At 40.6% G+C, this 22,809-nt stretch overlaps 1 protein-coding gene across 3 annotated transcripts in view; it reads left to right on the top strand.

Moving 5' to 3' along the window:
- The window catches only part of REPS2 (RALBP1 associated Eps domain containing 2), a 268,277-nt gene that overhangs the window by 51,760 nt on the left and 193,708 nt on the right, over positions 1-22,809 (top strand). For all 3 annotated transcript variants that reach the window (XM_043896996.1, XM_043896995.1, XM_043896993.1), the window contains exon 2: positions 16,994-17,117. In XM_043896996.1, coding sequence (XP_043752931.1) covers positions 16,994-17,117 — 124 coding nt within the window. The remainder of the gene's footprint in view (positions 1-16,993; positions 17,118-22,809) is intronic.

Below are 22,809 nucleotides of genomic sequence, written 5' to 3'. Positions count from 1 at the left end.
GGAATTGAACCTGTGTCTCCTGCATTGCAGATGGACTCTTTACCTACTGAGCCATCAGTGGGTAATTTAGACAGAAAAGGAGTTTATTGGCAGGATATTGGATAGCTCAGTCTTTCTTCTTGGGAAGCTGGATAAAAGTCTTAATGCACAGCTAAGGGGCAACACTGCCAGAACTAGAAGCATATCTCAGCATAGAATTGGTCTGGTTAGGATGCTGGAACCATAGCTACTAAATATTGGATACCTCCAGCCACAAAACACATTGCCTGCACTGGACCTTGGGTGTGGTGCTAGGCACCTTGCTGCCCCTGGGGGCACTGAGGTTGCTATTGTTTCCAGAAAACAGTGATCTAGTCTTCCTGCTACTTCACATCACTCATTGCTGCTTAAAATGCCTGTGTGTTGTGTCTGGCCAAGCTTAGGTGCTATGCCCATACCCTGATTGAGAAGAAATCATGAAAGTGGGTATCTGACATTTTTAGCCTATTTGACTGAGGACAGGTGAAAATTTTCATAAACACTGGCAAGAGTTTCTGATGCTGGGCAGCTAAAAGAGAAGTGGCAAATGCTGATCCGTTTCTGTTCTATACTCTGGTTGTCTCAGCTGGTTACAACATAGTTAGGATGGAGCCAGTTTGTGGTTTGTTTCTTGGGTCTGTTGAGAGAATATACTCAGTTTTGAGGCTGAACCCTTTATACTTGCTCCTTCTCTTACAAATGTGTGTCCATGATGAATTGGAAGGCCAGGGAATTGTGGGGCCCAGTTTTTATTATCTGTGGCTGCCAAGGTACAGATAGTGTGTTTCTTTGACTTGGTGTGCTCAAAGAGATGCCATTCACTGCCGTAGAATGCCACCTAAGAGTACTGAATGGGTGGTATCTGAGTGAACATAAGGGGTTGACTCTTTGCTCACTGAATTTCACTCATGTGACATCTGTAATAGAAATTGTTGAGAGACAAGATCTTTTAATTCAGATGGTTTCTTATTTTCCTCTAATAACGTTTCTAAACTCTGAAGTACCTATCTGCAAAACCATTCATGTAGGATTAGTTTCAGTGTTAGAAATGAAACAAAGAGACAAGGATTCTGCCTGGAGGGTGGGTAGTAGCTGTTTGATAAATGTTCATCCTTTTTCCTCAAACTTCTTAGATACACCTCAGTCACATTATGTCTTAGCTCAGGCTGCTGTAACAAAATAACACAAAGTGAGTGGCTAATGAACAAAAGAAATTTACTTCTCACATTTCTAAGGGCTGGAAGTCTGAGATCAGGGTGCTAACATGACTGTGTTCTGGTGATGGCCCTCTTGTGGGTTGCAGACTGATAACTTCTGTCTGTGTCTTCACATCGTGGAGGAAGCGAGATCTCTTCTGATTCTATAAGAGTACAGATTCCATTCATGAGAGCTTTACCTTCTGGACCTCCTCACATCCTAATAACCTTTCAAGGGCCCCATCTCCTAATACTATCACACTGGGGAGGTAGGGTTTTAACATGAACTGGAGGGGTCACAGACATTCAGTCTATAACAGATTATAAACCCTTTGAGGGCAGGGACTCTTCTTTCTGTGTCAAATATCTCTTAAGTTGTCAAATCTCTAAGCATGGCTTGTGATGGGTAGAATGTCTTGGGAGAAATCAGGACCTGGGTCTCAGCTCATCCATTGTAGTCGGGGCATCAGTTAAGGGGGGATGGGTGGATGTATCAGGTCAGGCAATGCAGAGTCTATCTGGGCTGATGAATTAGTGTCTAAAGGTGATTCAGGGGAGGAGCTAGGATATCCACCTAGGTCCTAGGGATGTCCTTTTAGGCAAACACAGCTCAATGGCAGGTGATCTAAGAGCAAGGAAGGTCTGGGAATCAGGGAAGTGTCAGGGGGCATCTGGGGATGAGTTGCAGGACAAGGACAGATAGGTGAGAGCAAGGCCCAGCTTTCAATGATGGATATCTGTCAAGCTAGAGAGGGAAGAGAATGGATGTGTGTAGCTGAGGCATAGAAAGGGGATTCATTTGGTCATGAAAGGAGGTGAGTTTGGTCAATAGAATGTAGCCACTAGGTTACAATAGGAACAATAGCACGATGGGCTTGGAGCTAGGTTACCCCTAGTTGGGCTGAAGCCCCTTAAAGCCACCTGCATTTGTCATGATGTTGCAGGGGACTCAGTGTGCTGGTTGTCCCGAGGCTCTGCTAGGGGGAAGAGAACTGACCTGAACAGGGAGGGGCCGTCTCCAGCTTCAGTGCCCTGCACTAGTCTGCTTTGGTTGGGGGGTCAGCCTCCTCAGAGGGAGGCTGCCAGTGTGGCAGGGGAGGTGAGCGCGGCGTTTGCTCTTTTTAACAGTTGGATAGGGTCTTCACTAGGAACTTGGCACAGAAACCCGTTAATGAAGTCAGGTTGCCTACCCTACCAAAAGCTGCTGTTCTGGTATGTTTCACTCTGCTGGAGGGTTCCAGTCCGTCCAGGTTCATACTGGAGACTGAAAACTCTGGTGTGATCTGAGATGGAACTTGCATTCATTCATTCTCTGAAGCATTTCAAGGATCTGTGTATAAAGAACGGATGCTCCACTTAGAAGAGATGTCCTGGTATGCTCTGTTCCTCTAGCTGCTGCTGTTGCTAAGTCGCTTCAGTTGTGTCTGACTCTTTGTGACCAGGCTCCCCTGTCCCTGGGATTCTCCCAGCAAGAACACTAGAGTGGGTTGCCATTTCCTTCTCCAGTGCATGAAAGTGAAAAGTGAAAGTGAAGTCGCTCAGTCGTGTCTGACTCTTAGTGACCCCATGGACTGCAGCCTACCAGGCTCCTCCATCCATGGGATTTTCCAGGCAAGAGTACTGGAGTGGGTTGCCATTGCCTTTTCCAGTTCCTCTAGCTAAAGCACTAGTTTCTTCCTTTGTCTCTCTCTCTCTTTTTGGCACTAGTTTCTTTAAAAAAAAGAAATGTGTGTGTATGTGCACAAGTGTGTGTAAAATAAAAGATATAAAATATAGAATGGACTGAAATCAGCAAACTTATAAAAATACCAAATAAGCTCAACCTGTAACTTTATTTATTCAAAGCACTAAAAATGTCAATAAACAAGTTGAAAAGTGAATCCTTTGGCTCCTGAGGTAAGTCTGAGTTGCCAGAACCAGTAAAAGCTTTGTGTAATCTTGGCAGCACATGAGTTCACCTGAGATTTTGCTGCTTCCAGCTGTATGAAATATTGTGATATACAGAGCCTAGAAACCTGGGCCAGAATCCTCAGACAAATTTTCTTGTATCATCTGAACTGTAATTGCCTTTTAATTCAGTTCTAGTATTAAAACTGCTTTTGTGTATGTGTAAGTTTCCTTCATCTCATCAATTCCTGGCATTTGAGAGAGTGCCTGGCACACAGTTGACCATCAGTGAACATTAGTTCTTATTGGAGATTCTCCTTTTCTCCTCCATCACAGTGACTGTCTTCTTGTGGTTGGGGGAATGCTTCTTCTGTAACTTGGTGGTTCACCCCTGGCACATTCTTCCTGTCTCTTCTGCCTTGAGCTGTTAGATCCTGGTTTTCTTCCTGGGTAGGTGCCAGCCTCCAGGAACTCCTGACCCTGAAGTGCGTGCCTGCATGTGTGCAGCTGGCTTGGGCAGCTTCCAGAGCTGTGGCACTGGCTTGCCAAAGAAGGCCTAGAGAATAAAAGTCATAGTAGGAAATCATTATCATCAAATGCCATCACTGCCTATAATCCTTCCTCATTCTAAAAGATGATCTAGGTGCATGATAAAAAAATATCTGTAGAGTTACTCTGTCAAACCTGTATATGTCAATCCATTGTTCAAAAACCAAAGTAACTAGTCCAAGTTTTGAATTTATTTGAATTATTGTCTTTAAGAACCATATTAATATCATATTTGACTCCTTAGCATATTTTTGCCTTTTTTTTCTTTTTGCCTTTTAATACAAAAATATTCCTTCTCCTGCCACCTCAACCCCTGCCAAAGGGAGTAAATTCAAAGCTCTGGAAGGATATGTTGTGTAGTTCACCCTTGAAAAGCATGGGGGTTTAGGGGTGCTGATCCTCCAGAGTTGAAAATCCATGTGTAACTTGGAGTCTGCCCTCCATATATGCAATTCCTCCACATCTGCAGATTCAGCCAATTGCAGCTCATGTACTATTTGCTATTGAAAAAAAAATCTGCATTATAAGTGGACCTGTGCAGTTAAAACCAGTGTTCAAGGGTCAACTGTATTTCTCTTTGCCTTTGCTTGCTTGAAATTAGATGATTATAAAATAACTTACTTGAGCTCACCTCAGGTTCTTGCTATCCTTTAAAATGTAAAAACAAAACAAAGCAAACTTTCTTTATGGAATAGGTTGATATATTCACAATGTCACAATTCAGAGATACGAAGTAACATGCATAGTGGTTCTATTAGTGAGTGAAGAGTTAAGTCAGTTAAGTAGGTATATTTAATTTATTCCATGAATCTTCCTGATGTGAAAGCAATGGGATGTGTGCTTTGGGGAATGCAGGGATTTTTTTTTAAATCCAGGACTTGCCTTCAAGAGATTTACAGCCTTGTTTTAGGGAGATGTAGCAGGTATACTGAGAACCATAATATAAGTAGAAGTGGTAAGTGCCAGAGGGGGAGGTTCAAACCATAGTTTTAGCTTTTACCCACACAGTTCCTTTTCATAGAATTTTTGGATCTAGCAAAAGGTTTGTGCTCTCTGTAGTCTGACCACTTCACTCCAATAGATGACTAAGGAGGTCAGGTGCCTTCTGCACGGTCACCCAGCTAGACAGCCGCTACCTTTGACAAAGATAGCTCGTTCTTATAAAGCAAGCTGCTATTAAAATACCTTGACACAAATGACAATGAAAACACAACTGTACAGTCTGTGGGATGCAGCAAAAGCAGTCCTGTGGGGAACCTCATAACTATATAGATCTTCTTCAAAAAAAGCAAGAAAAATCTCAAACAATCTAACCTTACCACATAAAAGAATTAGAAAAGGAAGAGCAAACAAAACCTGAAGTCAGAAGGAAGAGAATAATAAAGATCAGAGAGGAAATAACATAGAGATCAAAAAAATGATAAAGCAAGCTGCTGCCTAGTTCTGTGCTTGGTAACTTAGAGGAAAGAGCACTTTGTGTGTGTAAAATCTGGACTTGGTGAGAAAGGACTGTTGCAGCTTTGTTCAGCTGGGCACTTTGTTTTGAAATTGCCCTTAGAGCAGGTGGCTGGGGAATGGATTTGGGAGTACATCTATAATAGTTCTTGCTGACTTGGGGTTAGGCTTTGTCTCTTACTCTTTACAACTTTTCTAAATTCATTTTAAAGAAGTAGACCATACGTTCACATGATTCAAAATTCAAAAGGTACAAAATGAATTTCAATTAACTCTTCCCTACCTCTGTGCCCTAGCTGGACGTTCTCTTCTCTGGAAGCAGCTGCAGCCAAACTTGTTAGCTTCAATTTCCAGAATAGCATATGAATATAGAAGTCAATGCATCTAGAGTCAACCCCTTTAAAAAAAATGGTACTTGCTATGCCCTGTTGTGCGTCTTGCTTTTTTCTTTTCAGCAGTTTAACCTGATGATCTTCCATATCATTACACAAAGAGCTTCCTCATTCTTTTTTAGTTGGTGGTTTTTGTGGCTAATAACTGAATCCACTCTAGATGATTAAGCCAAAAAGGGATTAGAATTTTTAGGTAACTCATGGAATTGTTTGGAGGTTTACAAGACAGGGGGCATCTAACTTTCCAGAAACAACGACCATGCCATATATAGTTCTAGTATTAGGTGGGAGCCACCTGTGCTCCTGCCTGTACTGAGTAGCAAGTAGCAGGAATCTGACTGAACTGCAGTTGCTTCCACCATCATCCTGAGCCAAGAAGGCAGCTTCCCCTGCAAAAGTAGAAGCTCTTTCTCTTACATTTCTTACATCTCAAGCAAAGTCTTGTGTGGATATTCCCATCATTTGAGACCTGGTCACATGTTTGCAGTTTAGCTGCAAAGGATGCAGCAGTTTGATTCTCAGCTTTCAAGGTGGGGGGGTGAGATTTGTAATATGAGAAAGTTCTCAGTAGAGAAAGGCTTTCTGAGAGATTATGGGGTAATCACAGATATGACAGATGTCTACCAGAGCTGCCTAGAATTTCACTGTGTGGATGAACCATGATTGATTAAACTAATATTTCAAATGATGGACCTCTGGGTGTTTTCAAATCTGTATCTTAGATGATACATATTTAATGACCTTGTACATATGTCATTTTGCTTGTGTAAAGTGCAATGTGAATTCCTAAAATTCCTAGAGGTAGAATTGCTAGATACAAGGTTTGATTATAATTTTTTAATTGTAATTTTTATGGATGTTGCTAAATGGTCTCTGGATGTTACACTGTTCTGTTCTTCCATTGACAGTATACAGGTTCCTGTTTTTTTGCCTAGAGTCTTTTCCCTGTTCAGATCCCATCTGAGTCAGGGTCACAGGTTGGGTCTTCCCCACTACTGGGGTGAGTTTTGGCCTTGGGCCAGGAATGCTGACAAACCAGATCTGGGGTCATAACCTCTATCATTCATTCATTCATCTATCAATTAATTATCTTGACTGGATTTGGTCTATAATTTATTGTAGGCTCTTTGGTCCTAAATTAAATGGCATCTTGGGGGATCTGAAAGATAATCTAACTTCCAAAAATGATTTGCAACTTGGGGGTAGCTTATATGTTGGGAGATCTTAGATCATTATGTGCTCACAAATGATAAGGATGTTTTCAAAGAAAGGTTATGAAGACTTATAGTACCTTTTCTTTTTAAAACTAAAAAACAAATAAGTGAAATAAGACAGATAAATACTGTATGATATCACTTATATATGGAATCTGAAAAAAGAAGAAAAGTGTTGAACTTATAGAAACAGAAAATGGAATGTTGGTTGCCAAGAATGGGTAGGGTGGGGGAAATAGTGGGAGTTGCTATTGAAAGGGTATAAACTTTCAGCTCTAAGATGAATGAGATCTGAGGATCTGCTGTATAATATATAATATGGTGAAAAGTGAAAGTCACTCAGTCATGTCCAACTCTTTGTGACCCCATGGACTACACAGTCCATGGAATTCTCTAGGCCAGAATACTGGAGCGGGTAGCTTTTCCCTTCTCCAGGAGATCCTCCCAACCCAGGGATTGAACCCAGGTCTCATGCATTGCAGGTGGATTCTTTACCAGCTGAGCCACAAGGGGAAGCCCAGGAATACTGGAGTGGGAACCCTATCCTTTCTCCAGCAGCTCTTCCCAACCCAGGAATCGAACTGGGGTCTCCTGCATTGCGGGTGGATTCTTTACCAACTAAGCTATCAGGAAAGCCCTATAATATGGTGACTGTAGTTGATAATGGTATTGTATAATTGAAATTTGTTTAGAGAGTAGAACTTAAGTGTTCTCACACATACATAAAAGGGAGGTGATGAATGTATAAATTAACTCAATAGTGGAAATCCTTTCACAGTCTTTACATCAAATCATCACATTGGTCATTTTACATATATGACAATTTTATTTGTCAACTCTACTATCTCAGTAAGGCAGACAAAAGTAAAATTCTATTTTTAGTATGTGAATTATTGCATAGACTTTGCTCGTATCTGAACTATTGCTCCAGTTGGTTGCTGTGGAAGTTTATAGTAATGTAGGAAGCCCTAGTTCAAAAGCTCCTGAAAATTTTAAACAAATGTATATAAATGGGTGGAAAAGGGGGGGATACAGGTGTGTTCTTTTCCTCTACTGGAAGTGTTCACTCTTTAAGTTGGTATTTACTTAGTGCAGCTAATTATTTTAGGAAAATACCTTTCTGCATGTCTTTGAGTGTATCCACAGGATGTCATGTATAACTCCGGGAGGCAGTGTCTCATCAGGGACTGGTAACCCTTTCTCTCAAGGGCCTGGTAGTAAATATTAGGCTTTGAGGGCCAAGAGACAAAATTGAGGATACTGTATAGGTACTCATATAACAAGACAGAAAACAAATTTCCTCAGAGCTTTTATTGACAAAATTCAAAATATAATAATTGAATACAGGTTTTTTTTTTCCTTTTTTTTTTGTAGGAGAGTAATACAGATCTACTAGTAAGAAGCATGGAATTCTTATTTTGGAGATAACATTTTATCTCATAGGATTCAAAGTTACTGTTCCCTACCATCAAATTGACTGCAAATGTTCATCTGTAAAAACCATATAAGACTAGGCAGTGGGCCAGATTTGGCCTATGAACATCAATTTTCCAACCCCTGATGTAATGGAAAAGCCTTTACATTTGGACCCAGGCACACAGAGGTTTGCATGCTGGCTCTGAACTTGTGACCTTGAACACTTCAGTTAACTTTCTGAGTTGTGGCATTTATTTGTGCATAAACTGGAGGTAATGACAACCATGGAATAAACATCATCCTATCTTTGTTATGGTTTTTGTGTTAAGATTCCAGTTCTGTAGATGCTGATGTCATTTAGCTAGACTTACTTGGATTTAGTATTGAGCAGAGTCAAAAGTCAGTTTGTCAGGGAATAGAATTTTCAAAAGTTCTCAATGTATTATGTGAAAACATGTTTTTGCAGTGGAGAGATCTAGCAGTCACCATCTTAACCAAGTGGCCAAGCTTAGCAATTAGTGGTGGGATGTTCTGAAATTATGTACCCCTCACTGATGTGTACCTCTTACTATACCATGACATCACCGTGTGGTGTCCTTGCCAGAAATGTTTGACTTGAATGTTATCCCAAGGAGACAGAAACTCAAAATGTGGGACATTGTGCAGGACAACTGGCCTGAGCTCTTGAAAGGATTCAGTGTCATGAAGAACAGAGGTGAGATTGTTCTAGATTAGGGAAAGACCATGGAAACAAGATAAAAATGTAATGCATGAACATTAAGTCCTGGATGGGTGAAAGTAAATTCAGTTCTGTGGACCATTTTTAAGACAGTTGAGAACATGAGAGTATGGACCATATGTTGTGTGATTATATGGTTGACTTCCTCAGATGTAGTGATGGTATAGGATATAGTCCTGTTTTGGGAGGTGGCTCAGTGGTAAAGAATCTGCCTGCCAACGCAGGAGACACAGGAGACATGGGTTCAACCCCTGGGTTGGGAAGATCCCCTGGAGGAGGAAATGGCAACCCACTCCAGTTTTCTTGCCTGGAAAATCCCATGGACAGAGGAGCCTGGCGGGCTACAGTTTCTGGGATCTCAAAGAGTTGGACATGACTTAGTGACTAAGCATGCAATAAACTATTTAGAGGTCTGAGAGGGAGGAAAAGGAGGAAGGGAGGAAGAGTAAGTTGGGGGAGGATAAGAGAGAGGAAAGAGTAAGTTGTTTTGTTCAGCGCAGCTCACTTCGTGACTTGGCATTGAGTGCAGCATTTTCAGTGGGACGGTACCCAGGACACTTTAATAAGTACTTTTAGGTATTAGTAGGCTTCCATGTCTGAAGTCACACCTGAGCACTGAATGTCTGTCCTCTCTTTAATGGGGTGAGGGTTTGGCTTAGGCATGTGCTGTGGTACCTCATGTTGGGTGATCAGACGTGGGGATTCATATTTTCTTGGGTGGCTCACCCAGGTCCCTCTGGATTGAAAGTCTCTTTTGATATTTAGAACATATACGTGAGTAGGAAAGAAAAATTCAGGATAGTGAACCTGACTCTTCAGCTATTTCCTGAGAGGCTGAGGTACAACTTACAAGCTTGTGCTTTAAATTCTCTTTATGTCTGTTTTTGAGGGTGCTAGTGTGTGGGCTGTCATCTTCTGGAGGTATGCTAAGCAGAGGAGGCTGGAGGTAGAAGTTGACAGTGCATCTTGAGGGCTCTGAGTGGCTGGAGCACCGCTGAGGTGTTCTTGGCTGTGAGATTGAGGACAAGGGGTAGAGGCCAAGGACCAGGGCAGAGTGCAGTGCAGGCCACTTATGCTCTGATCCTGACCAGTCCGTTCTAGCTGTGCAGGAAGGGGACAGAGCAGCTAATATGCTGTTATATTCCTGCAGGAGCTCTTCAGGCCCTATAGTGTGAGATGACTAAAGCTCATTTAGCAGCCACTTGTAAAAGTAATTACAAGATGAGAGAAAGAAGAGCATTCTGCTACTATGTGCTATGAAAACTAATTAATTCAACAAACATTTGTTGAGCAGCTGAATATGTAGTAAGAACCCTAAGGTATGAGTCCTGGGGGATACCTGTGATAAAAGATATACTTTTTACCTTGTACTGGGCACTTGTGGGGTATGGGAAAGAGATGCAGTACAGTGGAGACAATGACCAGAATACTGATTTTGCTGTGTTACAAGGCTAGTGATATGATAGAAAAGTAGTGAGGACAATGAGAATGCAGAAAACCTGTCATATGGAATTGAGTATGGTTTCAAAGATAAGGTTGTTCTTGAGGTGATTTGAAGAAAGAGTCTGGTGGGTAAAGAAGTGGGGAGGCATCCAACTTCCAGGTGGGAGACATGGCAGGTGTCCAGAGGCCAGCATGGCTGTCCTGTATTGAGAGACCTGTTGGCATCTGGGGTGGCTGAAGTTTTGGATGCAGAGTGGAGAGGAGACAGACATGGGCTTGTTGGAAAGGTAGTTTGGGCCAGATGGGAGAGCTTCAAAACTGTGCTCTGGATTTTATAGGAAAGGGCATGAGGAGCCCCGGAAGCCTGCTTGAGTTGGGAGTAGTCTTGTTTCAATAAGATATCATGGGGGGAATGTGGAGGATGGTGTGTGAGGTTGCAGAAGTCTGGGGACATGACTTGAAATAGTAGATGTGTGAGCAGAGACCCTGAACTTGGCCAGCTGTGGTGGAGAGAGAATAGAAAATAGGGGTCCACTAGTGTTCTTGGAGCACTCTTTCAACCCCTCCCACCAGGACTTTGGATTTTTAAATCTGTCTAAGGAAGGTGGCTCAGAGGTTAAAGCATCTGCCTCCAATGCGGAAGACCCAGGTTCGATCCCTGGGTTGGGAAGATCCCTTGGAGAAGGAAATGGTAACCCACTCCAGTATTCTTGCCTGAAGAATCCCATGGATGGAGGAGCCTGGTAGGCTACAGTCCACAGGGTAGCAAAGAGTCGGACACGACTGGGAGACTTCACTTCACTTAAGGAAGTCTTTAAAAATACTTGAAAGAGAGAAGCTTATTTAAACCTTTGAACGGTTTTGAAAACTTATTACATTTCAGCTTGGAAAGAAAGTATTATTTCAGGCAAACCGGTGTGGACTGATTACTCAGCATATCCACTTAATCTTTCAGAATTAGGTAGGAGGGAAGCTATTTTAGTGGCCTTCCATCTTCTTCCAGAACTTTGTCCCGGTTCCTCCCAAATGGTTGATGAGTTTTTCTGATGCATATCCAGCACTCCAACAGTTGAGTGCATATGTATGCTGTGAGGAAGTTGATTTCATCCATTTCTTTTTTTTTTTTCATCTCTTGCCTTCCACCTGAGAAAACAAACATGAGTCCATAGATTCTTGTTCTGCATTAGAAATGTCCACAATGTGTAACTTAAGATGGGTCCAGCTGAGAGGGTTGCAGTTTTGGAATTTAGACTAAAGAAGAGGAGTGGAATCTTTCCATTTTTTCTTTATTTTGAGAAAATTTTGGCAACTTGGACTGTTTGAAGGAGCAGTTATATAAAATATCCCCTGCTAATTGAGTATCTGGGGTAAGGTACCACCATTTTTTCTTTAGATTACATTAAAACATTTCTACCCATTTTCCGTGGAGAATTTATATTAGAACATTTTGAACCTCAATAAAGAAAAAAACGTACAGAATTAACCTACTTTTTGGAATGAGAAGTCTCAGGTTTATGAGGTTCCATATGTAAGTTCCAAAGGCCTGTAATTTATCTTCTTTGCAGCCTGAATATTTCAGAAAGTTCTTGGCATGTCTCTTAGACAAAGAGCAAGAAAGGTGACCTATGGGCTTACCTCACTTATGTGTGTATCTTCTATGATGGCTATAAAGTAGTGCTTCTACTGGTATATGGCAGCAAAGGACAGATTCCAAAGTAAATGGGGCAGTTTACTAATGTGAGATTTGGGTGTTAGTCTGAAAGTACCATAGTGAATGTTTTAGCATAAATTTCAATTACCTTTAGTTAAGAACTTTTCTAGTTCCATGTGGTAGGAATAACTGAAGGTTACCTTGATAATAAATTAACACTGACTGAACTATGGTTGTTAAATTGTTTCCATAGCAAGGATCATAATTTATTAATATTAGGAATTATTTTACAAGACAACTGTTGTTGATGATGTTGGTTTTTTCCCTGTATAGGCAAGCTTGTATCTGAAGATGTGTAATTTATTTATTCACAATAAGGAATGTATTGTAAAACTCAATTACATTTTATTCATGAACGTTGCTTCATTCACTTGATTGAGAATTTTTGGACTGTATCCTGGGTGTCTATCCTTGCACTAGGAGGTTGATAGAAGTTACCCCTTGCCCTAGGAGAGAAAAATTTTAATGGGAGGCAGAGATAAACAGATAATTATAATATGTGATAAGTGCTGAAATAGACATTAAAAAGCTTGAACATGGAGAATTTCAAATGTATACAAAATATGCAGTAGGAGGGACTTCCCTGGTGATCCAGTGGTTAAGAATCCACCTGCCAATGCAGGGGGCACAGGTTAAATCCCTGGTCTGGGAAGATCCTACATGCCTCAGAGCAACTAAGCCCGTGGCACACAACTGCAGAGCTTACATGCCAAAACTACTGAGCTCACGTGCTTCAGCTACTGAAGCCCACACTCCTAGAGCCTGAGTTCCACAACAAGAAAAGCCATATCAATAAGAAACCCATGCACCACAACTAGAGAGTAGCCCCACTCACTGCAACTAGAGAAAGCCCATGCGCATCAATGAAGATCAAGCACAGCCAAAAATAATAAAATAAATAAACTTAAAAAAATACCCAGTGGGAGAATGAATCTTCACGAACCTATCACCCAACTTCAGTCATTTGCAACTCTTGATAATGCTTGTTTCACCCATAGTCTTCACTTAACTCCTTTTCCCCCTTTTGTTTTGGAACATATCCAAGATAAGAATATATCATGTAATAAACATTTATAGATATTTGACTAATCGGAGTGTACACTGGGAAAATAGACTATACCTGGGGACTTGGGAAGAAGCTATAGAGCCTGTAACATTTGAGTTTAATCTAGTAGGGAGGGAGAATGTTCCAGGTCCAGGTGAATAAGATGGAACTCAGCAATTATTAAACACTGCTAAGCATTATATTGGGCTTCCCCTGTGGCTCAGTGGTAAAGAATTCACCTGCCATGCCAGAGAGGTGGGTTTGATCCTTGGTTTGGGAAGATCCCCTGGAGAAGCAAATGGCAACCCACTCCAGTATTCTTGCCTGGGAAATCCCATGGATTGAGGAGCCTGGTGGGCTGCAGTCTATGGGGTCCCAAGAGAGTCGGACATGACCTAGCAACTAAACAACAATGAAGCATTATATCAGGTTCATTTAGTACATTATTTAATTTTTTCCCTCATACTCTTACGGGAGTGACAATATCTATTTTATATTTGAGGAAACTAGATTTCAGCCTGACTAACCTTGACTTCAAGGCTATTTAGTGTCCCATTTTGTGCACCGTGTGCACTAGGCACAGAAATGTAGAAGGGCAAGATGTTTTTGGGAAAGCAAGAGAAGATGAATGTAGCTATAGAATTGTGACCATGTGTGTGTGTGTCAAGAGGTGAAACTAGAGAAGCTGCTCAGGGCCAGGTTGTGAAGGAACTTTAATGCTATGCTATGAAGATTGAATTTTGTCCTGAGGGTGGTGAGGATCTAGGCTGAGATACCTTTCAGCCTGAGAACAGTATTGTCAGCTTTTAAAAGGCAGATATGTAGGCACTATGGAGGATTAACTGGAATTGGAAAATCTGCTGAGGGGAGACTGGTTCAAGCAAACTGTTCAACCACTGTTTATTAAGCATAAAGAATGTGGTGGGCAAAGAAACTAATGAGCAAGACACGTCTCCCTGTTTCATAGAGCTTAGCCTAGTAGAGAGTTAGTCACATGCACATAGATGGCTTATTGTGATGTTGTGATTTATTTTTTTTACTTTTTATAAGTATTTTGTGGCTGCACCACTCGGCCTGTGGGATCCTAGTGCCTGACCTTTTTGTTGAGAGAAGAGCACCAACTATTGGAATAAAGTTAAAAAAGAAGAAAAAAAAGTTAAAAAGAAGAAACCTGTCCCTGCTTTATGCTAATTTGTGTGAATTTTACTAAAAAATAAAATCTGTCATGATGGCCAAGTGAGATACTAGGAAGGGATTCAGGTGTTGCAAATGAGAAGATAGGCTTGATTTGGTAGATGGTTCTGTGATAGAATCAACTGGCTGTGATTAGCATTGAAAATAAGTTTCCGATTCGAGGTATGGTATGGTTGATGCCAACAGTTGGGATGAGGGTTGCTGGAAGATCAGCGGGTTCAAGGATATGTGAGGAGGGGCAAATGAGTAGGGCTTATTTATATCATGTCTGAGATGGCTTAGGGTATCCACGTAGAGATGTCCAGTAGGGTTTTGGAAAACTGCATGAAGTATCCGAGTTGTTAGGTTTGGAGAGAGTGGTTTGGTGATCATTAACATTTATGTATGGTCATTGAAGCCTGGGAAAGAATGAGATTACCAAAGAGCAGTGATTCTCGGCTTTGGCTGCACTTTAGAATTACCTTGAGAGTGTTGCAAAAATACCCATGCCTGGGCCGCACCACTGATTAATTAAAGCGGAATCTTTGTAAGTAGAGACTAGGTCTCTTTATATTTTCAAAATTTATTTAGGTTATTCTAATATGCAGCTAGAATGGCAACAAAATAAACAAGTGGACCAAAAAATTAGACGACCACATGTTTATTGAATGGGCACTATTGTTGGCACTGCTACGTTCACTTACATGAGGTAAGTACCTGTTTACACTTAAGGGGAGACTGAGGCACAAAAGGTAAGTAACTTGCCTTTGGTTATACAGGCAGTTGATTGGTGCTAAGGCAGGGATTCACACCTAAGTCATTTACTCCAAGAACTGTTCTTTATACCATAATGTTCTATTGCTTCTCCACTCAAGAGTGAATCTGGGAGGGTTGAGAGTTTTGGAATGACAGTGTGAAAAACTCAGCAGATCTTCTTCCCAGTAAAATAACCTCCTAACTGTAAAAATTATAAAGGACAGTCATTTAAAGTCTCTGGAAATTGGCCTGAAGACATACAGCAAATGTAGAAACATTTATTCAAGAAAATCTACTAAATCTTAGTAAGAACAGTGAGCCAGCAGCCTTTGGGCCATGACCTCATCCTCTCCCCACCCCCATCAGTTCCATGCAATGGAGCGCTCTTCTTGGTGAGTATAGCTGAGAAGATAGGACTTAGCCCCCTAACTGTAGCTCCTAGTCTAGGACTAGGAGCAGTAGACTACTGGAAGTACCAGAGGGAGAAAGAGAGAGGGACAGAAAAATATTTGAAGAAATAATGGCCACAAGATAACCCAGTTTGATGACAAACATAGTCTTCACAACTAAGAAGCCCAGCTCTGTCCTTTCAGTGGCTTCCAGTCAGTGAAAATACCCAGAATAGGAAAGAGAATGGAAGTAAGGCAAGTTAAAATGCCACAAAACTCACCATTCTTCCTGAGATTAGGCTGTTTTTCTTGAATAACACCACTGCATGCCCCCCACCCCCACCCTGCACTGATTGCTGCAAACTTTTGGTCAATTTCCAGAGTTCTGTCCATTTTATTTAGTTTCTCATTGTTCTGATGGAGGAGAGTGTTTTTGGTGACCCTTATGCTGCTATTTTTGCTTACATCCTAGTTGAATTTTTATTGTAATTTTCTTAAGATATAGTGGCTGCTTATAGTTTGTTCTGAAAGCATTTATGATATTTTGGAAATTACTGGAACAATTATTTTTCCAATAATTATTGGAAATCTAAATCTAAAAGTAATTATTGGAAATCTAAAATTCCATCCATAAGGAACCAACTAATAATAATAATAAAAAATGCACAGTATATCTTTATAGCAGAATATTATGCAGTTGTTAAAGCAACGTGGTAATTTTAATTGTGCTAATAGAGAAGAATAGTCAAGGGATAATGCTAAATGAAAAACAAGTCCCAAAATAGTATGTGATAGTCTATTTTTTATAAAGTTTGAATAAACAACAGGAAAAACACAGGTATGTACTACATATATGCAGAGAACATTTCTAGAAGAAATATGTAATATTTTCCTCTGGGACATAGGAAGTGAGGGTGCTTCTTAGTTCTTCACCCCCACTTAGTATTATTTGAACTTTTGAGTACCTGTTACTTAGAAATAACTTTAAAGAAGTCATTGTATATTTAATTTGTTATTTTAAACTACCAGTAGGACATATCCTGTTAGTTTAAAGTCTACAAGTAATAAAGATTGCAATATTTTGATAATAATATTTGTATACATAGTACTTTTTTGTTTCCTTGAAGTGCACACTCAAGATGTAATTTTGATGCTTAGGAAATCATTTTGCTTGAGAACTTTAAAAAAATAATGAACTCACGTTTAATTTCAATCAACTGGGATAATCCACAAATAATGGTGATGACTAAACTGTTCTCTTTTCACCTTCTTGACTTTCTAGACTTTGTACATTACAGTCCACCCCCTGAAAAAGTCACTCTTTTGTAAGAAGATTAACAGCCATCCTTTGTCACCTTTATTTTTATCTTTGAAAGAGGAGGAATAATCACCCAGTTCTGAAACATCATGCGTGGGTAGAATTGAATTACCCAAATTGAAAACCTCCCTGCAAACTAGAGGATAAAGAATCCCACCACCGTGTACACATAGGCTCTCCAGGGACTTTTTGATTATTTACCCCATGAAATCCTTGAGATTTCATAATCTATCTTGTCTCATTTTTCCATTATGAAATGGAATTTTCAGCATCTCTTCTCGTCTGTTTTCAGATCACAGAATTGTGTGGTGCCAAGCGGGTTGGTTATTTTGGTCCGACACAGTTTTACGTTGCCCTGAAATTAATTGCTGCAGCACAGTCTGGCCTCCCTGTGCGGATAGAGAGTATTAAATGTGGTAAGTATCTTCCATTTATACATTCTGTTATCCATGACAGGTTTTTTTTGTTTTTTTTAATGAGAACCATTTTTGTCATAAAAATGAGACCTGGGTTTAAGGCCTGTTCTGTAAGCATTTGTGGAATTTTTTTTTCTTCTTCCAACTCTTCTATAAAATAGAACTTACCAGGTGTATTAGTTTTTTTTTTTAATGAGAAAAAATTCAGAAAGTGACCTGAGGTTAGTTTCTTTTATCTTACTTGCTGTTAAAAATAGATTTTGTTCTTTAGCTGAGAAAGATTGGGACAAGGGTTCTAGAACCTGTGGCAAAATAGTAAGACTCAGTTTAATTTTCCTCTTGAGGAATCTATGTTGTTTAAGGTTCTATTAGGGACAAGGAACTGAGTAACAGGTAGAGTTTGAGTAGAGCTGCCCCTTCTCTCTCTCTCCTGTTCTTGCCAGGCATGTCAAGTATGATTATCTTTAAATCTCTCAATTCCCAAAGCCCTATTAAGTACTTGGGGGCTACTAAATACTTTTTGTAATGAATTTATCTTCTCAGAGTTTTGATTTATCATTTTCTTATCTTGCTATTCCTGCCCCAAACCCACCACATACTTGAGCACTTTGCATGACATAAACCAAAAACAAAGCTCCAAACTCTTAGCATCATTTGCACTGCTTCAGTACTGGTTTTACCAAGCTGTTTAAAGAAGGTGATTATTCAGTGGATGTGCTGAGGTCTTTTGTTAGTTCACTCTGATATGAATTACTTTCCTGTGTCTACACAGCTATGCAGGAACTTTGCCTTTTTCCTCATTTTGAGATAAAAATCACCCAACTGTTCCTGTCTGTTCTGTGAAGTCCCTGGTGGATCTTTATGTGAGCTCAGGATTTATGGTTAGTCCATGGTAACCTTGTAGCTCCAAACAGCAGAGAAGATTCTGATAGATTGACTATAGAAAACGAAGCTTTTTTACACTAACCATCAGGAAGCTGCAATCATCCTGCTAATCTTTATTAAAGGCTTAGTGTGTGCCAGACACTGTATCATTTAGTCCTCATGACATTTACCTAAACTAGATAATTGTGTCAATTTGCATTGCCTAGAATAAGCTGTGATAACAAGTACCACTGAAATGTCAGTGCCTTAATGGAACAAAGGCTTGCTTACTGCTTTGCAGTGGGTCAGGGTGACCCTCCAGGGCAGCTGCCCTCCATGTGTTGGCTCTGTGATCCTGGCAGCTTTATCCTGTGGCACCTCCAACACAGCACCTGTTCCTGTAATTGCCACAACAGAGAAATAGTTTCTCAGCCTATCCTCAACCAAATGCTTTGGTCTGTATGTGACTCAGGTTACTGCTGCTCTTAGTGCATTGGCCAGAACTTGGCACATGGATCTACTGACATGCAGAGTGGGCTTCGGGAGATGTAGTTCCCTCATGTGCCTGCAAGGAGAGGAGACTGGATGTGGGTGAACTCTGAAAGTCTCTATCCTGCTGTTGTTATCCCCATTTTACAGATGTGAAAACGGAAGTTTAGGGTAGTTGAGCAACTTCCCTAAGGATGTTAGGTTCTAACCAGCTCCAACCAGGATCTCACTTTCCATTTCTGGGCTTTTTATTGTTATGCAAAGTAGCCTCTTCTGGTTGAATTCTTCTGTTTAATAAGGTCCTGATTCTAATCTGTTTCCTGAACAGGAACAACAACAACAAAAAAAAGCAACTGACCCCCACAAAGCATCCCTCGGTATTATATAATTTGGTTCCTTGAAATAGGTTTCTTGATGGAGTGTAATTTCAGTGGCTGGTTTGGTGTCTGTTGGTCAGTGTTTGCTGTGATTTGTTCAAAGTTATGGCTCACTGAGTTTTGATTTGTGGTAGGCACTGAAAGTTTCCATTCCATTGTAAATGATCATTAATCTTTATTGTAGTATCTCCCAACTTCATCTTCTGGAAGAGTTAAGAGCTTCTTTGTTGTATAAAAGAATAAACTTCTGACACCTTTGTTGCTTATATTTGGTTAGACTGAAGTCTTTTACCTGATCTGTGCTCAGATCTATAGCTTAGTTTCCTGGGGATGGGGGAGGGGGTAAAAGGGGTGGATTGTCTAAGTTACCACTTGTATAAGGAATTAGCCCTTTTTCCAAACATGAGGCTTTCTCCATTTTATAAATCCTGATGCTGCCTTTTACCACTGAGGGTTTAAGTATTACTCAGAGTTAATTCTGAATTTTCTTCCTTCATTTAAATGTTTTTTAAATAAGTTACTTGCAGTCAGCATATGTTGAGTAAGAATGAGTGCAAGACTGGGCCAAACTTTGAACTGCCACTTCAGTTCAGCTCAGTCGCTCAGTTGTGTCCAGCTCTTTGCGACCCCATGAATCGCAGCACGCCAGGCCTCCCTGTCCATCACCAACTCCCGGAGTTTACTCAAACTCATGCCCATCTAGTCGGTGATGCCATCCAGCCATCTCATCCTCTGTCATCCCCTTCTCCTCCTGCCCCCAATCCCTCCCAGCATCAGGGTCTTTTCCAATGAGTCAACTCTTCGCATGAGGTGGCCAAAGTATTGGAGTTTCAGCTTAGCATCAGTCGTTCCAATGAACACCCAGGACTTATCTCCTTTAGGATGGACTGGTTGGATCTCCTTACAGTCCAAGGGACTCTCAAGAGTCTTCTCCAACACCACAGTTCAGAAGCATCAATTTTTCAGCCCTCAGCTTTCTTCACAGTCCAACTCTCATATCCATACATGACCACTGGAAAAACCATAGCCTTGACCAGACGGACCTTTGTTGGCAAAGTAATGTCTCTGCTTTTTAATATGCTGTCTGGGTTGGTCATAACTTTCCTTCCAAGGAGTAAGCGTCTTTTAATTTCATGGCTGCAGTCACTATCTGCAGTGATTTTGGATCCCAAAAAGATAAAGTCTGACACTGCTTTCACTGTTTCCCCATCTATTTCCCATGAGGTGATGGGACCAGATGCCATGATCTTAGCTTTCTGAATGTTAAGCTTTAAGCCAACTTTTTCACTCTCCTCTTTTACTTTCATCAAGAGGCTTTTTAGTTCCTCTTCACTTTCTGCCATAAGGGTGGTAAAATCTGCATATCTGAGTTTATTGGTATTTCTCCCGGCAATCTTAATTCCAGTTTGTGCTTCTTCCAGCCCAGCGTTTCTCATGATATACTCTGCATATAAGTTAAATAAACAGGATGACAATATACAGCCTTGATGTACTCCTTTTCCTATTTGGAACCAGTCTGTTGTTCCATGTCCAGTTCTAACTGTTGCTTCCTGACCTGCATATAGGCGTTTTCCAATTTTTTGCTTGAAATCCATTAGCTTAATGTTTGATGACACAAACCTTGAAGGTGAAAGAGAATGCTCTCTGAGAGCCTAATCTGAAAGACCTATCACACAGGGAGTTGTGAGTCCTTTCAGTCCTTCTTTTATAAGAGTCATAACCTTACTTCATGAGTGACATGTGCCTGTGTGTATGTGTGTGTTAACCTTTAACCCCTAGGCTTTCCCATTTTGCTAAATACCCCTACCTTATGCAGTTGCTTAAGCCAGGAACTTAGAAGACGTTCTTGATTTCCTCCTTTCCCTCCCTCACAATATAATCCATCAGAAGTCCTGCCAATATGGGTGAATTTTACCAAAAATTTAGAGAAGAGCTAACACCTATCCTATTCAAACTCTTCTAGAAAATTGCAGAGGAAGGCAAACTCCCAATCTCATTCTATGTGACTACCATCACCCTGATACCAAAACCAGATAAAGATGCCACAAAAAAAGAAAACTACAGGCCAATATCACTGATGAACATAGATGCAAAAATCCTCAACAAAATTCTAGCAAACATAATCCAACAACATATTAAAAGGATCATACATCATGACGAAGTGGGCTTTATTCCAGGGATGGAAGGATTCTTCAGTATTCACAAATCAATCAATGTGATGCACCATATTAACAAATTGAAAGATAAAAACCATACAATTATCTCAGTAGATACAGAGAAAGCCTTTGACAAAATTCAACATCCGTTTATGATTAAAAACTCTCCAGAAAGCAGGCATAGAAGGAACATACCTCAACATAATAAAAGCCATATCCAACAAACCCACAGCAAGCATTATCCTCAATAGCAAAAAATAGAAAGTATTTCCACTAAAATCAGGGATAAGACAAGGGTGCCTACTCTCACCACTACTATTCAACATAGTTTTGGAAGTCCTAGCCACAGCAGTCAGAGAAGGAAAAGAAATAAAAGGAATCCAGATTGGAAAAAAAAGAAGTAAAACTCTCACTGTAGATGACATGATCTTCTACATAGAGAACCCTTAAGATACCACTAGAAAATTACTAGAGCTTATCAATGAATATAGTAAAGTTGCAGGATAAAAAATTAACACACAGAAATCCCTTGCATTCCTATACACTAACAATGAAAAAACAGAAAGAGAAAGAAACAATCCCATTCACCATTGCAACAAAAAGAATAAAATAGTTATAAATTTACCTAAAGAAACAAAAGACCTAATATATAGAAAACTATAAAACACTGATGAAAGAAATCAAAGATGACACAAATAGATGGAGAAATATACCATGTTTGGGATTTGGAAGAATCAATATAGTGAAAATGAGTGTACTACCCAAAGCAATCTATAGATTCAATGCAATCCCTATCAAGCTACCAATGGTATTCACAGAACTAGAACCAATAATTTCACAATTTGTATGGAAACACATAAAACCTCGAATAGCCAAAGCAATCTTGAGAAAGATGAATGGAACTGGAAGAATCAACCCGCCTGACTTCAGACTATACTACAAAGCTACAGTCATCAGATTTCTTTACAGTCCGACTCTCACATCCATACAGGACTACTGGGGTTACCTGCAGCCATGTGGCTTTAGCACAGGGTTTTTCAGAGTACCCCAGGTGATTGTTCTGTGGATCCAGGGTTCAGAGTGACTTCTAAAGACAGTCAAATGGAGTATTTTCAAGAGCTTTGCTTAAGCTTTGAGTACAGATTTGGTCACATTAGGGCCCAAACTGGAGGGAGGCAAGAGCACCCAGGGCATATAACTGTAGGGGACATATAATTGTAGGGGGTGCTAGCTCCCTGGACCCTGCAAGTGCTGACTCTGACTTTCCAGGGCCCTGAGAGGGAGTACCTCAAGTGCTAGCCCCAGGCTTTTCTCTAGCCTCACCCTAGTAGGAGCTGGAGTAATGCTGTTGGGAAAGCTAACTTAGGAGGGCAGAAGGTGGTGTTGGGGTGAAGTTCAGGGGTGGCAGAGAGTTCTTGTGGAGGAAACCATGTATGAACATTTGTCCTGGGAGCAAACCTTCCTGCTTTCCAAAGACAGGCCAAGAGGAAGTGTGAGGACTGAGGGAAGGTGTAGCAGGGTTTAGAGCAGAGTTTTGAAACTTTATTGTGCCATGGCCCCTTTGACAGTGTGAAACCTGTGAACCCCCTTCTTGGAGCAATTAAAAAAAATTATTGGAATATAGTTGCTTTATAATTTTGTGTTAGTTTTTGCTGTGCAGCGAAGTGAATTAGTCAATGTATACGTATATTCTGGTGGCTCAGATGGTGAAGAATCCGCCTGCAATGCGGGAGACCTGGGTTTGATCCCTGGTTTGGGAAGATCCCCTGGAAAGGGAATGGCAGCCCACTCCGGTATTTGTGCCTG

This window comes from Cervus elaphus, chromosome X, assembly GCF_910594005.1.
Source record: "Cervus elaphus chromosome X, mCerEla1.1, whole genome shotgun sequence".
Classification (NCBI taxonomy): Eukaryota; Metazoa; Chordata; class Mammalia; order Artiodactyla; family Cervidae; genus Cervus; species Cervus elaphus.
This window is presented reverse-complemented; position numbering and strand designations above follow the sequence as displayed.